At 41.0% G+C, this 12,546-nt stretch overlaps 1 protein-coding gene across 1 annotated transcript in view; it reads right to left on the reverse strand.

Annotated features, from left to right (window-relative positions):
* Positions 1–263: 263 nt before the first annotated feature.
* Positions 264–12,546, reverse strand: part of WDFY3 (WD repeat and FYVE domain containing 3) — a 122,647-nt gene continuing 110,364 nt past the window's right edge. Inside the window, exons 56-65 of the mRNA XM_010295132.1 lie at positions 10,496–10,643; positions 9,298–9,452; positions 8,713–8,871; positions 6,936–7,115; positions 5,703–5,885; positions 4,846–4,942; positions 3,480–3,809; positions 2,326–2,437; positions 1,793–1,990; positions 264–953 (exon numbers count right to left, since the gene is read on the reverse strand). Coding sequence (XP_010293434.1) covers positions 833–953; positions 1,793–1,990; positions 2,326–2,437; positions 3,480–3,809; positions 4,846–4,942; positions 5,703–5,885; positions 6,936–7,115; positions 8,713–8,871; positions 9,298–9,452; positions 10,496–10,643 — 1,683 coding nt within the window. The 3' untranslated portion in view covers positions 264–832. The remainder of the gene's footprint in view (positions 954–1,792; positions 1,991–2,325; positions 2,438–3,479; positions 3,810–4,845; positions 4,943–5,702; positions 5,886–6,935; positions 7,116–8,712; positions 8,872–9,297; positions 9,453–10,495; positions 10,644–12,546) is intronic.

The raw sequence follows: 12,546 nt of genomic DNA on the forward strand, positions 1-12,546 counted from the left end.
AATATGAACAACACTGAGGTGGTAAATAGTTTGGTATAAAATGCAACACAAGTGTACAATTTAGTTCCTGGTTATCTTACAGCTAGAATAAAATACTCCAAGTCCTATTCTCAAAAATGTTTTCTTTTGAAAAAATCCATGTAATTCTATGATAGCCTTACTAAAATTAAGATACTGTGGGCAACTGAAAGAACAAACATGCACAGACTGGATTTTAAACAGAAATATGCATAATGCCTTCGAGTTTTGTGGTTTTTTGTTGTTTTTTGTTTTTTTTTTAAACATTCGTATTTAAATTGATAGATGAGATAAAGATGCCACACAAAGTATAGTGGTTAATCTGAAGTCCCATGTAACAGGCAGTTAAGTTCATATTTAGATAAAAAGGCCATTATACCTATTTACAATATACACAGTTGCTTGCGAAGAAGGCAGATTTACAACTATCTTCTAAAAAGCCTTCCCCTCCCTCCCCCCCAAGTAAAGATGACTAGCTCTACAAAAACAAGACAAGAACGGGTGTTTAGGATAAGTGAGGATTTTCTCGATAGCCACGCCAACATAGGTTTAGGGGTTGACAGTTCTATTGGATTTGTAGTTATTAATCATGTCTTGGGTCTTGCTCTTCACTTAATTATGCCGCTAGCCTCATTTACCTTCTGTCAACACAAATCAATTCAATGATCCCTTTTTAGTTTTAGTGCTTAAAACTCAGTATAAACTTAAGTGTAAACAGACAATATTCTAATCCCTTCTGATCACTGCACAATACTCTCACTAACTCCTGGCGTGATGGTGGGGCTGGATGGGGTCTCCATTTGCCAGGACCCCATCAATTTCTGGGCCCCTCCTCTGAACCCCGCTCATGCTGCAGGTTGTAGAAGCAGTTCTGGCAGACTCTGACTGGTGATGAAATCTTCAGACGCTTGATTTCGGACTGAAACCTACTGCACCTGTAGAGGAAAACAAACATCGCTGTGAACACAGGTCCTCTCCTGACCTGGCCATTTTCTATCCAGGTGTGGAAATTATCATCATGACTTCAAATACCAGAAAACTGTCCAAATTTATCTTGACAAAGAAATGCAATGCAGTGTGGCAGAAGCAGAATTTAACTTGTACGGTCACCACAGAATCAATGCAATAATGCTGCGTAAGATGTAGCTTAAAAACAGCTGTTGTCACCCGTTTAGGCTCAAAGTATAGCTACAGAGATGAAACTAGAAACATAGTCTCTGACCCAGTGGACCAGAGAAGAGACTCACACCTCAATTCCTGGGTAAGGGGAGCTCACATACGTGCTCTGTCATTTTCCTGTCTGAGGCTGCATGCTGCTGCCTCCTAAATCAGCATCCTTACAGTCCTGCACATGGTTTTACATTTTGACCAGGTTGCTTGTAGACTGACAAGAACAACTAGTTGCTGCAAAAGAAGTCTGCTGGTTGGGGTTTTTTTGTGTTGTGGTGTTTGTTTTTTTTTTTTTTTTTCCCCTTCTTCACTAAGTTCATTTTTCTAGAATCGTTCCAGGTGGGCAACAGGGAGGTTTTTCAAAGCTGCAAGCAGGTTTCATTCTCTCCTGATACCTGTCTTGCTAACTGGATTTAAACAGGGCTGGTCTGTCTTTTCTAATTCCTCCCTAAAGGTTTTGAGAGTTTTGATGTCTTTTCTTCATCAGTTCTGTTTTGGTAAGGGAAACCTCAGTCTTTCAGCAGAGTTCCTGGTATACAACAGCTTTACCCAGCCTAAAATTCTGTATGGAAAAGAGCCCAAAGGAGACTGTTGGCTGGCTTACTTCTGGCAGAAGAGCTGTCCACAGTTCCTGCAATGGTGTCGCCTCTCAGTGAGTGAAAAACGGACTGCGCAGCCCGAACAGCTGTCTCCCCCCTCGTCCTTCACCCAGTGATCAGCTGCAGATCGGCCAGGCTGATCGCTTACAGACCAGCTGAACACTCTGCCTCGACCGTCCCCAATAAGAATTCTGCTGTGATCCCTGCAAGAAAAAAGCAAAAGCATTCCTACAACAACCCTGGCACAGTAACACCGATGTTACACGTCAGAATATGTAATGTGTTAAACTACTGGCATAGTAACTAATGCGCAAATTTGCCTGGTCTGACTGACAAATGGAGCTATAGCAACACTCTACGTAACATAATGCAGCTGAGTAAGTCTACTTATTTTAGTATTTTTTTAATCTTGGTCCTGGAACAAGACTGCCCTAATCAGAAGCACCACAAAACAGTGTTACGCAAAGAACAATGGCTGTCAGCTTCCCGCTGACAAGACTGAAAAAAAGTTTTAAGCAATTGCTTGCAAGCTACTCACTTAGAGATGCCGAGTGCGGTGATTTCTGCTGGATGTGCGTTGTCTTTGCGATCAAATGCCGTGTGCATAGTTAGTTTGCTTCTAAACACCAACTGACGCTCCCATCTGTATCCTAGAAATGAGTGGGAAGTAGGAAGGGAAAAAAGAAATTTGCTTGTTTGCATTTTTATTCCTTCCTCCCCCAACATACCTGTGTGTGTGACTTTGTAGAAAAAAAGAATCTCCCCCCAGAGATAACTCTCAGTCAAATATCACTCAGCAAAACCTCATTTCTCAACTGCTCTCCAATGCATGCAAGAAAGCAGAGGATAGAAAACAATCACAGAGCCTCCAATTTCTCCAAGTCCATTTGGAAGCTGCAGGGAATGGTGACATACATGGGGAAGCCCTGTACCAAAGCCTGACAGGACTGGGGTAGCTTCATTTTTTATTTTATTTAATTTCCTTTAAAGTCAAGACTCAAATTTCCAGCTGTCATTAATTTTCTTCATAAAAGCTCATACTAAACTAACAGTTTTGATGACATACCAGTGTTTTGGCTGTTGTTCAGCAGTACTTACAGGGTGTCATGGTTTTCTTTTTTTCCCCACTCTGCTCTGCCTCCTGCCCCTCGTCTGGAGTTTGGAGGTACGCGATAAGTTGGGAGGGGACACAAGCTGAACAGCTGGTTCAAATTGACCAAAGGGATATTCCACACTGTATAACATCATGCTCAGCAATAAAACTGAGAGGAGGGGTTTTTGGGGCAGGCAGGCATGTGCTCAGAGACTGTCTGGTCATCATTCTGCTTGCAGGAGTGGGCGAGTGACTTTGCATCACTTGTTTTGTCTTTCTCTTTCCTTTGCTCACTAGACTATCCTTATCTTGACTCGCGAGTTCCCTTGCTTTGGCTCTTTCTGTTCTCTCCACCATCCCACTGTGGTGGTGGCGGTGAGCGAGCAGTTTAGCTGCTGACCAGGGTAAAGTGACCACAGCTTCTCAGGAAAAACATGAAAAACACGTAATCTTTGCACAAGCAGTTTTCTCTTCACTGACCATTCTGGAATTTATCAGCCAACCCTGCTCAAAGCTGCAAAGACAGAGAGAGACTGCCTCATGGGTCAGTGCTGACAGCACATTTATCTAACAGAGGAAGCGTGCCCAACTTCTTTTACCTGGTTTAAGCTTGCTGTAGTGGCGTGCTTCAGCATAGCTGGGGTGCGGGTGGTTAACCTGAGCATGGGGATGCATTTTTGCTTGTCCCTCTGAATAATTCACAAAGATAAAGCCATCTTTCTCATCCAAGCTGAGCTGGTCTGACCAACGCCTAGAGTCATCAGAGCCACTGTCTGCCGACCACGCTGCCGCTGCTCTATTTGATGATGACCTAGGCCTGTGGCTGGTGCTGCTTGGTTGACTTTGGCTCTCTTGCAGTTTTGTGTCCTGGCCTAGGCATGGATCATCCGCCTCGGAGTCACTGCTGTCCTCTTCGTGGGCTTCCTGCCCTGGATTCACCCAACAGGAGAGAAGATGTTAGCAAGGCTGCTTATAGCCTGAGCTTTTAATCCCTATTCTGCTGCTGCAGCACTACCTACAACCCAACAGGTACCATCACAGCATAACTAGAGGTAAACTGCATGCAGGCGTCTCAAAGCCTTTGCAGAGATTCAGCTCCTGCCAGGAACCACATTATTCATCTTTTTTGCACTGCTCTGTCAGAAAACAGCACTCTTTAGCTGAAGCTATTTCCTACGATAGTCTGTCTGAGGTAGACTATGGTAGGCACAATGAGTAAAATTTTCAAAAATGCTCTAAGTTAGCAAAACCAAATCCTACTGCCTTTCCACAAAACTTACACAGTAAGCACAGTCCGGTTGACTGAGAAACATGATGCAGATTTGTAATAATTTTGTTAATATAAAAAAGCAACTACCAAAGATATTTATATTCCTAGTGACACTGAAAAAAAAAAAAAAAAAGAGCTGTATTTATATAATAATTATTAATGAGTACTACATGATCCAGATCCAAATCTAGATAATATCTTTGATATGAAGAGGACAAGAGGAAGATGAGATGGCTAAAAGAAACACCCATCAAGCACAGACCAAATTCTTCCAACAGGGGAAAATGATATTGCCAGCATGGCTGGTCTAAACAGCATGCTGTTCCATCAGTAGATTTTTTAGCTCTGTTGTTACACTATAATTCCATTTCAAAATAAAAAAAAAAAATCTAGCTTCTGGACAATGGTAGCATCCTTCACTGAAAGCAGAAACAACCACCACAAAAGTTCAATCTTCACACAAAAAAAGCTATGATGGGCATGATTTTTTCTTACTCATAGCAGTATGAAACTACCAAAAGCAAGGTGGTGAACAAAGAACTCAGCTACTCTATTTATTATGCCCATTGGATGTCTGTTGTCTTTTAAGAGGAAATCCCCATCTTCCATTCTGCACTGTATAGCCACAGGATTTTACCTATGTATGGCAAAGATCAGCTAAAAGGCAAATACAAAACACTTGTCAGGATACGTACCTATTTGTGCTTCCTGACAATCCTCTTGCATTTCGAGCATCTCCACAGGCTCTGGAGCTGGTGTTTCTGGTACTTGCAAAAACTCCATCCGCCAGAACTGGAGGGACAGGGGATAAGCAAAGTGGCATGTACTGAACTCTTAATTTTCTTCTGAGCTACTTCTAGAGTTAAGATGGCTTATTAGAACTATGTGTTTGCACTGGTAGCGGAAGAGGCAGGTCACATCTCCATACTAAGCCTTGTTGTCGGTGCTAGATACTGTAAGAGGACATCTGTGTTCATGCCTGAATCACAGGTGAACAAGTCTTGTGCTGGCACACAGATCAGAGATGCCACTAAGTTCCTCTTTTCTTTCTAGGCAGCAAAATGAATTGTATTAAGGTATGTAGAACAAAAATGGTTAATGAAAACTACAATCTCTAGGCATGAAAAATGGTGACCAAAAAGGGACAAAAATAGAGTGGGAAGAAAAACGTACACTGCTGACTATTGCTAGTTACCACATTAGAAAGGGTGCATCAAAAAGGAGAAAGAAAACCAAAAGACTGCATAGGAATGTCAGCTCACTGAGAGAGTTTTCCATAAATCTTCAATGTCCATCTAACTTGTGGACAGGATACAGTGCACCACCCTGTGCAGAAATGGCACAGCTGGTTCCAGCGCCAAAAGCAGCCTGCATCATCTACCCAACCTGGACTCCCTCCTTCCTGCAGGACTAATTGTTCAGGTGGAGCACCCAAGTATAGCAGGACTGCTTTTGGTACTGGCAGGACACTGTGTTGGATAGACATGACTTCTCTAACTACTACTACTAAGGCACAAGCTTATTTTTCCAAGCAGTGGTTCCTGGTACTTACCCGGACAACTCCATCCGAATGTCCCGTTACTATGACGTTCTGGGTATCCCACTCATTCATCTCTGACACAAAGCAACACATGATTTGCTGGCTTCGGCCAGTGAAAGTGTTTACGCTTGCGGTAGGGCTGCCATTAATGCTCCATACATGGATGTAAGTGCCAGCACATGATACGATATCCCCCTGCAAAGAGAAATAACACCTCAATATTTCATTCTTCAGCAAAAATCTAAGCCAGGTTCATTTATAAGCCAGGTTCAGCCATCAAGGTTGGCACTTTTCAGGAAGCTCTATTCAAACTGAGGTTGGCCACCTAAACAAAACTTCAGGATGACATGCTTTTTTTTTTTTTTTTAAATTGTACATAGAAAACCAGACTTTGTAGCAACCTATTTGTTGTATTTACATCATACGAGCAGGCCAATTCCTCCACTTTTTGTAGTGTAACAATCTAACAGTGTATTTTCAGTACCTTCCCTTCTCAGTTTTCAAAGGCTCTGCTCATGTCGACTCTGCTCTTTTTCACAAACATGTATCACCTTGCTTCCTTATTGGGAAAAGAGCAAGAGATGGTCCAAACTAGTGCAGATGGAAATGGGATCTGCAACCTAAAGCACTGGCAACACTACAACCACCAGACTACTAGCGGCTAATAAACTGTGCCTCTTGCTACCTCTTCCTTACAATACAGTCCCATTTTGTCTTGATTTCAACCACTACATCTGCTCCAGTTGCAACACAGCTACATAGAGTTTCAACTCAGGAAAATTCCTTGACATGCATGGGAGCTCGATAAATGGTAACCTGTAACTTATAAGACCACCAGGGCCACAAGCTTTTAGGATATGTCTGTTTCTGCTACAACTGTCACTGCAACTTCATCCAAGGTATCCTCTGCTTCCTTTAAATTAAGCATAAGAGAACAGAAGTCAAACAAAGTCACGTATCAAATTCTTTTCTTAGCTCCTGTGTCAGGTTTGACAACCCACTTTGAACGCCACACTAGCTATACTGCTGCCAGCGCTGTTAATAAGCCCTTCCAAGTTTAAGCCACCCTGCATGGAATAAACCCACATGCATTTCTGGACAAAAGATGCAAATCATTCCCTAAACTAGCTAATTAGTTTTTAGGTGAGCTATACAAATTTTGCCAAACCAACAGAAGACCCTATTTTGTTTTTCTTTGGTTTAAAAATTTGTGACTCTTGGTCACAAATGGTATTTGGTTCTTACCGTTAATTCATTTATACAGAGTGCTGAAACTGGAGCCCTGTGACCTCGAAGCTGTGTTAGAAATGAGAGTTTATTCAAATCCCAGATGATGCAGGTGCGATCCCGTGATCCACTCACAATTATGTGATAAGCTAGTGATGCTGTTAAGCATGTGACAGTATCAGTATGACCCAGTAATGCCTGCAAAATAAAAGTAACGGGGAACAAGCTGCAGTCATGAGAGAGCTCAAAAATGACTACATTAAACCCACTTATCTGAAAAGATTCAGATAACGTACACATGAATATCCTATCAAAAGATGCAACTGACTTACAAATATTCCGTTGACAACTGCTTTCGTAATTGGAAATGATAGGAGTAGTATTTTTTCCATTTAAAAAGTACTCTCACAAAACCAAATTTCAAGGGTCTAATGTTAAATAGGCTTCTACTGAAAAAAAAAAAAATCAAAACAAAAAAAACCCCCGAAACGAAAAAAAGAAAAAAAAAAAATTTCCAACCCATTCTGAATCCTCATCTGCATCAGTAGCCTATTTATAGGGTCAGTATGTGTTCCAGGCTGCACTTGAAATTACATTCTGAAAAGATAAATTCTTTGTAAATATAAAATGGCTCCTATATAAACTTCTGTTGATGTTTGAAAAAGGATAAGAGAGACAAGAAAGAGTTGCAACCAAAAAGGCAAAGTCAATTGGAAGGAGGAAAAAATTACAAGCATCTACTTGTATTAGACCCTGCTTTTACATTTTAGATTTAACCTAACCATTGAACAGGAGTCTGGAATACAGTCAGATTATTGCAGCTTACTCTCTTACAAATCTTCGGCTAAAGTACAGTAAACGGCCTTCAATATGCTGCCCTGAAATTCAAGATACAGTGTGTTATCTTGCACTGTTCCTAAGTAAAATGCTTTGGAAACACAGTTTTGGACTGTTGTTGGAGACTGCACAGGCACAGTTATTTAACAATTCTCTAAATTTCTTAAGTTTGAGTGGAAGCTTTCCTCCAGGAAAAAGTCCTGCTATTAAGATGCTAACAGGAACAGTAACACTTAACCTAGTTACCTGTATCAATGACACACAGCTTCTTAGAATATTTTGAGGTAGTTGGGGTGGGTTTGTTTTGTTTGTGGGTGGGTTTTGTGGGTTTGGGTTGGGGTTTTTTAATGTGTTTTTTTTTTTTTTTTTTTAGTAAACTCACAAGACTTACTCTGCACTTAACTGCAACTGACTTTAAAGCACGGGTGTTCATTTGTTAGATTAAACACTGACGTTTTGAATTAACAAAGCAAGAACACTTTAAAGATGATCCCGAACAAGTGCACTCTGCTCCACAAATATCCCTGCCAGAAAGGCCAAAGTTTTGCACAGAAGTGTAATTTAAATATACACATTTTAAAAGAAAAAAGTAATTAAAAAATTAAAAAATTAAAATGAACCTTTAAGACAGTCCCCTTCACCGCCCTCCCCAACAGTTTTCAGATGGGGGTATTTTACATACAACGCTACAAAACTCACCTGTATAATTTTGTTAACATCACTACCAAATTCCCCATCTCTCTAAAAAGCTCCTGGTGATCAACGATTCTTAAAAATGATGCTATTTTAAAGATGCATTTTGCCCACTTTCAATGCAGATCAGTACCTTGACTACTTAGTTCTCCAAAGGTCTGCTGGACTCATGGTTCCAAAGCTTACTATGTGAGCAATGTCCCTTTCATAATTCCTTTGATCTTATAACATAATTTATGTAGAAGGCATCTTTATTGTATTTTACCTGTTTCAGTGTTAGAGCTTTAGCTTTTTCTTTGGAGATGCCCATTTCCCACACACACACTGCTGTGCTTGTTCCTCCAGTGATAACTAGTTTGGGGTTGGGGCAAATGGCACACAGTATCTGACCCCATTCTGACAAACATTCATAAACAATTACTGCCTAAAAATAAAGAAAACAAAGAAGAATTACTTGCAGGATTACTGTTTGGTAGGATAAAAATGCCACCCTGCCTGCTGGACCATTAAGTAATTAAGATATCGCTGCTACCCCTTATGCAGTTTTTCCTCAAACAAGCAATTCCAGCCTCTGCCATGAGATGCCTCCCGAGAGAACACAAGAGATGAGCTTTAACTGCATAGGTTTAATTCATTCATGTTTTGCAGACCTGGTAAAAAATTATTAATTGGTTTATGTCATTCTGCCAGCGTTCTGATAAAGACCACCAGACAGGGAGCAATAAAACATGCAATACAAAAATATTTTATTCACACGTGAAATAAATGTCCATTGTTAGCTTTTTTCCCACTATTGAGTACCGATTGCTTTTAGTACATTCAGCACTGAAACAAATTTCAGATTACAAACCTTGTCCGACTCGTAGGTACCCAGTCTACAGCTGAGGTCTGCATAGCCCCAAGCAAAAGTTTTATTCCATGTAGGTGGGATGAGAACTTTATTCTGTTCTACTGCCAGAATGCCTTTATCAGTACACACGATCTGTCCCACAGGCTCCTTAAGCTCTAAAAAGGAAGATGGGGTTATGATTTATAGCCAACACAGACAAATACTATCTGATCCCATTAAATAACTGATGCTCTGCAAAAGCAGGATCCCTGTATTGGCTATGTTATACAAATCTTTGTTTCAACTGCAGCAATGGCAACTTCTGCTACGTTCCTAACGAATGCAGGGCTAAGCACCACCAGTAGCAGCAACAACACCCCAAAGATCACAGGTAGTTCTGATCCCACCTGTGATGCTGCACAAAGTGTTCTTCAGACAAGACGTCTGTGGCCATTAAAAGTGATTTTACCATTTTTGGCACAAGTAAAAATAAGTTTTTTGTATTGATTCCAGTATCTTGGCCAAGTGTTCCCACAGGCTACATTGCTGCCTACAGCCCATGGTGTCCTACCTGTTTTTCCCCAAACTTTGCAAACAGAGATTTATTTTTTAGATTATATTTTAGTCTAGATATCTTAGAATGCAGCCCTGCTATGTCCTCTCTAATAGTACATCCTTCTCTTTATTCTCATTCATTTAATCAACTAAGAAAGAAATCGCTGTATAGCATTTACCTGCCTCACAGACAATTAACTTTTGTTCAGTCCAATGTCAGATATGAAGTCAAAACCCACCTTTTTTCCTCTCAGTGCAGCTGCCAACGTTTCTCAGTATTTCTTGGCACTGAGATAAAGAATCCTTCTGCTATGCAAATCACAAAAATTAAGGCTATCGCAGGCCCAGAAACAATTAAAGTAATTGCTTAAATTAAATTACTAAATTGTTAAATTAAAACTTTGAAGAGGTGCTTGGGCCCAATTTTACCCCTCTATTAAAAAAAAAAGTTCTATTAAACCAGCACAGATTTGGTGTTTCCCAAGTACACTTTAATGTAGCAAAGAACATAATATCACAGCATTAGGATATTTTAAATTTGTCCTTCTCACAAAAGTACAGGCATTAAGAACATCAAAGCAAAACATGAAAAAGGATGACCTTGCTGAAACTCTGAATGCTCTGGCAAAGAAACAGGAATAATTACTGTGGTTTTACAGTTTACCTTTCACTGGGGCAAGAGATGGCCGCAGGTTGTCCAGATGATGGAAAAAAATCTTGTCACTTGTGGAACCGGGGGGCACAGAGGTTCCCACAGCCTCTCCATTCAGTCGGCTTCTAACACGCTTTGGTGGGTGTGGTTTTTTAAAGAGCTGAAATTCATCAAGAAATTAATCATCTAAAAAAATTACACGTTTACAAGAGCACAAGCTTAAAAAGATCATCAGTACATCCACTTTAGCTTCTAAAAATTCTGCAGGTCAGCAAATGTTACTTAACTGTTCTCAGTATTCACTAATAACTTGTGGCAACCATTTCAATAAGACTTAACAAATAATACAAAATCCAACAAGGATATAATGGGCAAAGTATTTTTAAAGCTACCTCCAGTTGCAAAAGCAAGCAAAAATCCCAAAGTTGATGCATAACGTGGTATTAAATTCTAACCTGGGACAAACTGAGAACTAATTTTTGGCTTTGAAACAAACTATATCCCACAGACAGCAGCTCACGCATTTGGAGGTGGCCAGGCTACGAACGGAGTGACAGCACAGGCGGGCATGTAACTGGACCACATATAACAATCACGCACAAGAAATGCATCTTAGCACTCGATTATCTTCTGCCTAGCTTTTCATTACGAGTGGTTGAATTCCCATTTTACTGCTTCAGTGACCAGTCCTGGTATCTCAGTGTTAAACAAGCCGATTGCCCCTTCTAATAAGCTGTGATCATCAATGATGCACACTAAGGTTTATCATGTCATAAATACATAATAAACATCCTGGATGGTAGATACTATGTATTATCATATGTAAATGACAAATAAAAACATTGAGTGATATTTTGTAAGATTTTGATTACTCTTTCGCAGAGAGGCTGTTACAGCACTGAAAGAATTGAAATTCTAAGGCTGTTACTTTCCTTACAGCCATTTGAGATGTGTTATTATCTGTTTGCCTATCCAAAGCAGAGGGAACACGCGTAAGCCCGAGGTAGCTGAGCTATGAGCATGCACACACGTTTCTACTGCTCGCACCTACACTCTGGCTACGAAGAGTAACAACAGGCCTATGTGCCACAGCTCTCCCTGAACTACAGCATGCCTCCCATCTGGCTGGGCTATGAGAAGATGGAGAGAGAAGGCACATCATACAATGTTCATATGGACAACTGATCTCAAAAAATGCCAGTTCCAGCAAGAAAAAAAAACCACCTCCTTTCTCCTTTTGAGTGACCATTCCTCTTGCTTATTCATTCTGCTCTGTGCCCCTAGGCTGTGGCATCTTGGGACCTTCACAGAGTCTGTGAGAGCCCTCTTCCAAATGCAGCACCAGCTCTGGAAGGTTTTGCAGCACAACTTTTCAAAATGGGAAACAGAACTAACAGGGGCATTGCTGGTGGAAGAGATGAGAGAAAGATGATGTAGTCCTCATGTCACATCTCCATGCAGCAAAGGAGTGAAAAAGTGCACAGCAGCCACGCCACTGAGATAGCTTGCCCTAGATCCCCTGTGGAAAGTCACAGCGGGTCACAGAAAAACTCTACAGTTACATGAAAATGTGCTCCAAGAGCACTCACCACCAAAAATGACTTAAGGAAGGAGTTTTGACTTTCCCGAGTTTATTGCCGTCTGCCCATTTCCTGTAGCAAAGCACCATGTGATTTCTGGTAGATCTCATCATAGGTTTGTACCTAACAGGCGTTTGAAGATCCAGGCAGACCTTTGGACTGAACTGCAATGCTCTTCCATTGCCCTGCCCTCAGCCCTGGTCTTTATCTGGCCCATGTCTGATTATCATCACAACCCAGTGGCTTATTATTACTGAACAGAATAAAACCCCACAGCCACCACATATCTAGATTATTGAGAGAGAGCGAGGAAGGAAAAGGGAAAAGGAGAAAAGCAGCCACCGATGAGCAGTTCCTAGCCTTCCTTCCAAGCAATGAGACAGACAGCTGTTAGTGGGTCCACACAAGAAATATCCTGTAACTGTCCTGAAACATTATGTGCTGCTGTAGTCTAGAGTTCCCAACATGTGAGTTGGGTTCAGC

Source organism: Phaethon lepturus, unplaced genomic scaffold, assembly GCF_000687285.1.
Source record: "Phaethon lepturus isolate BGI_N335 unplaced genomic scaffold, ASM68728v1 scaffold349, whole genome shotgun sequence".
In the NCBI taxonomy this organism is placed as follows: domain Eukaryota; kingdom Metazoa; phylum Chordata; class Aves; order Phaethontiformes; family Phaethontidae; genus Phaethon; species Phaethon lepturus.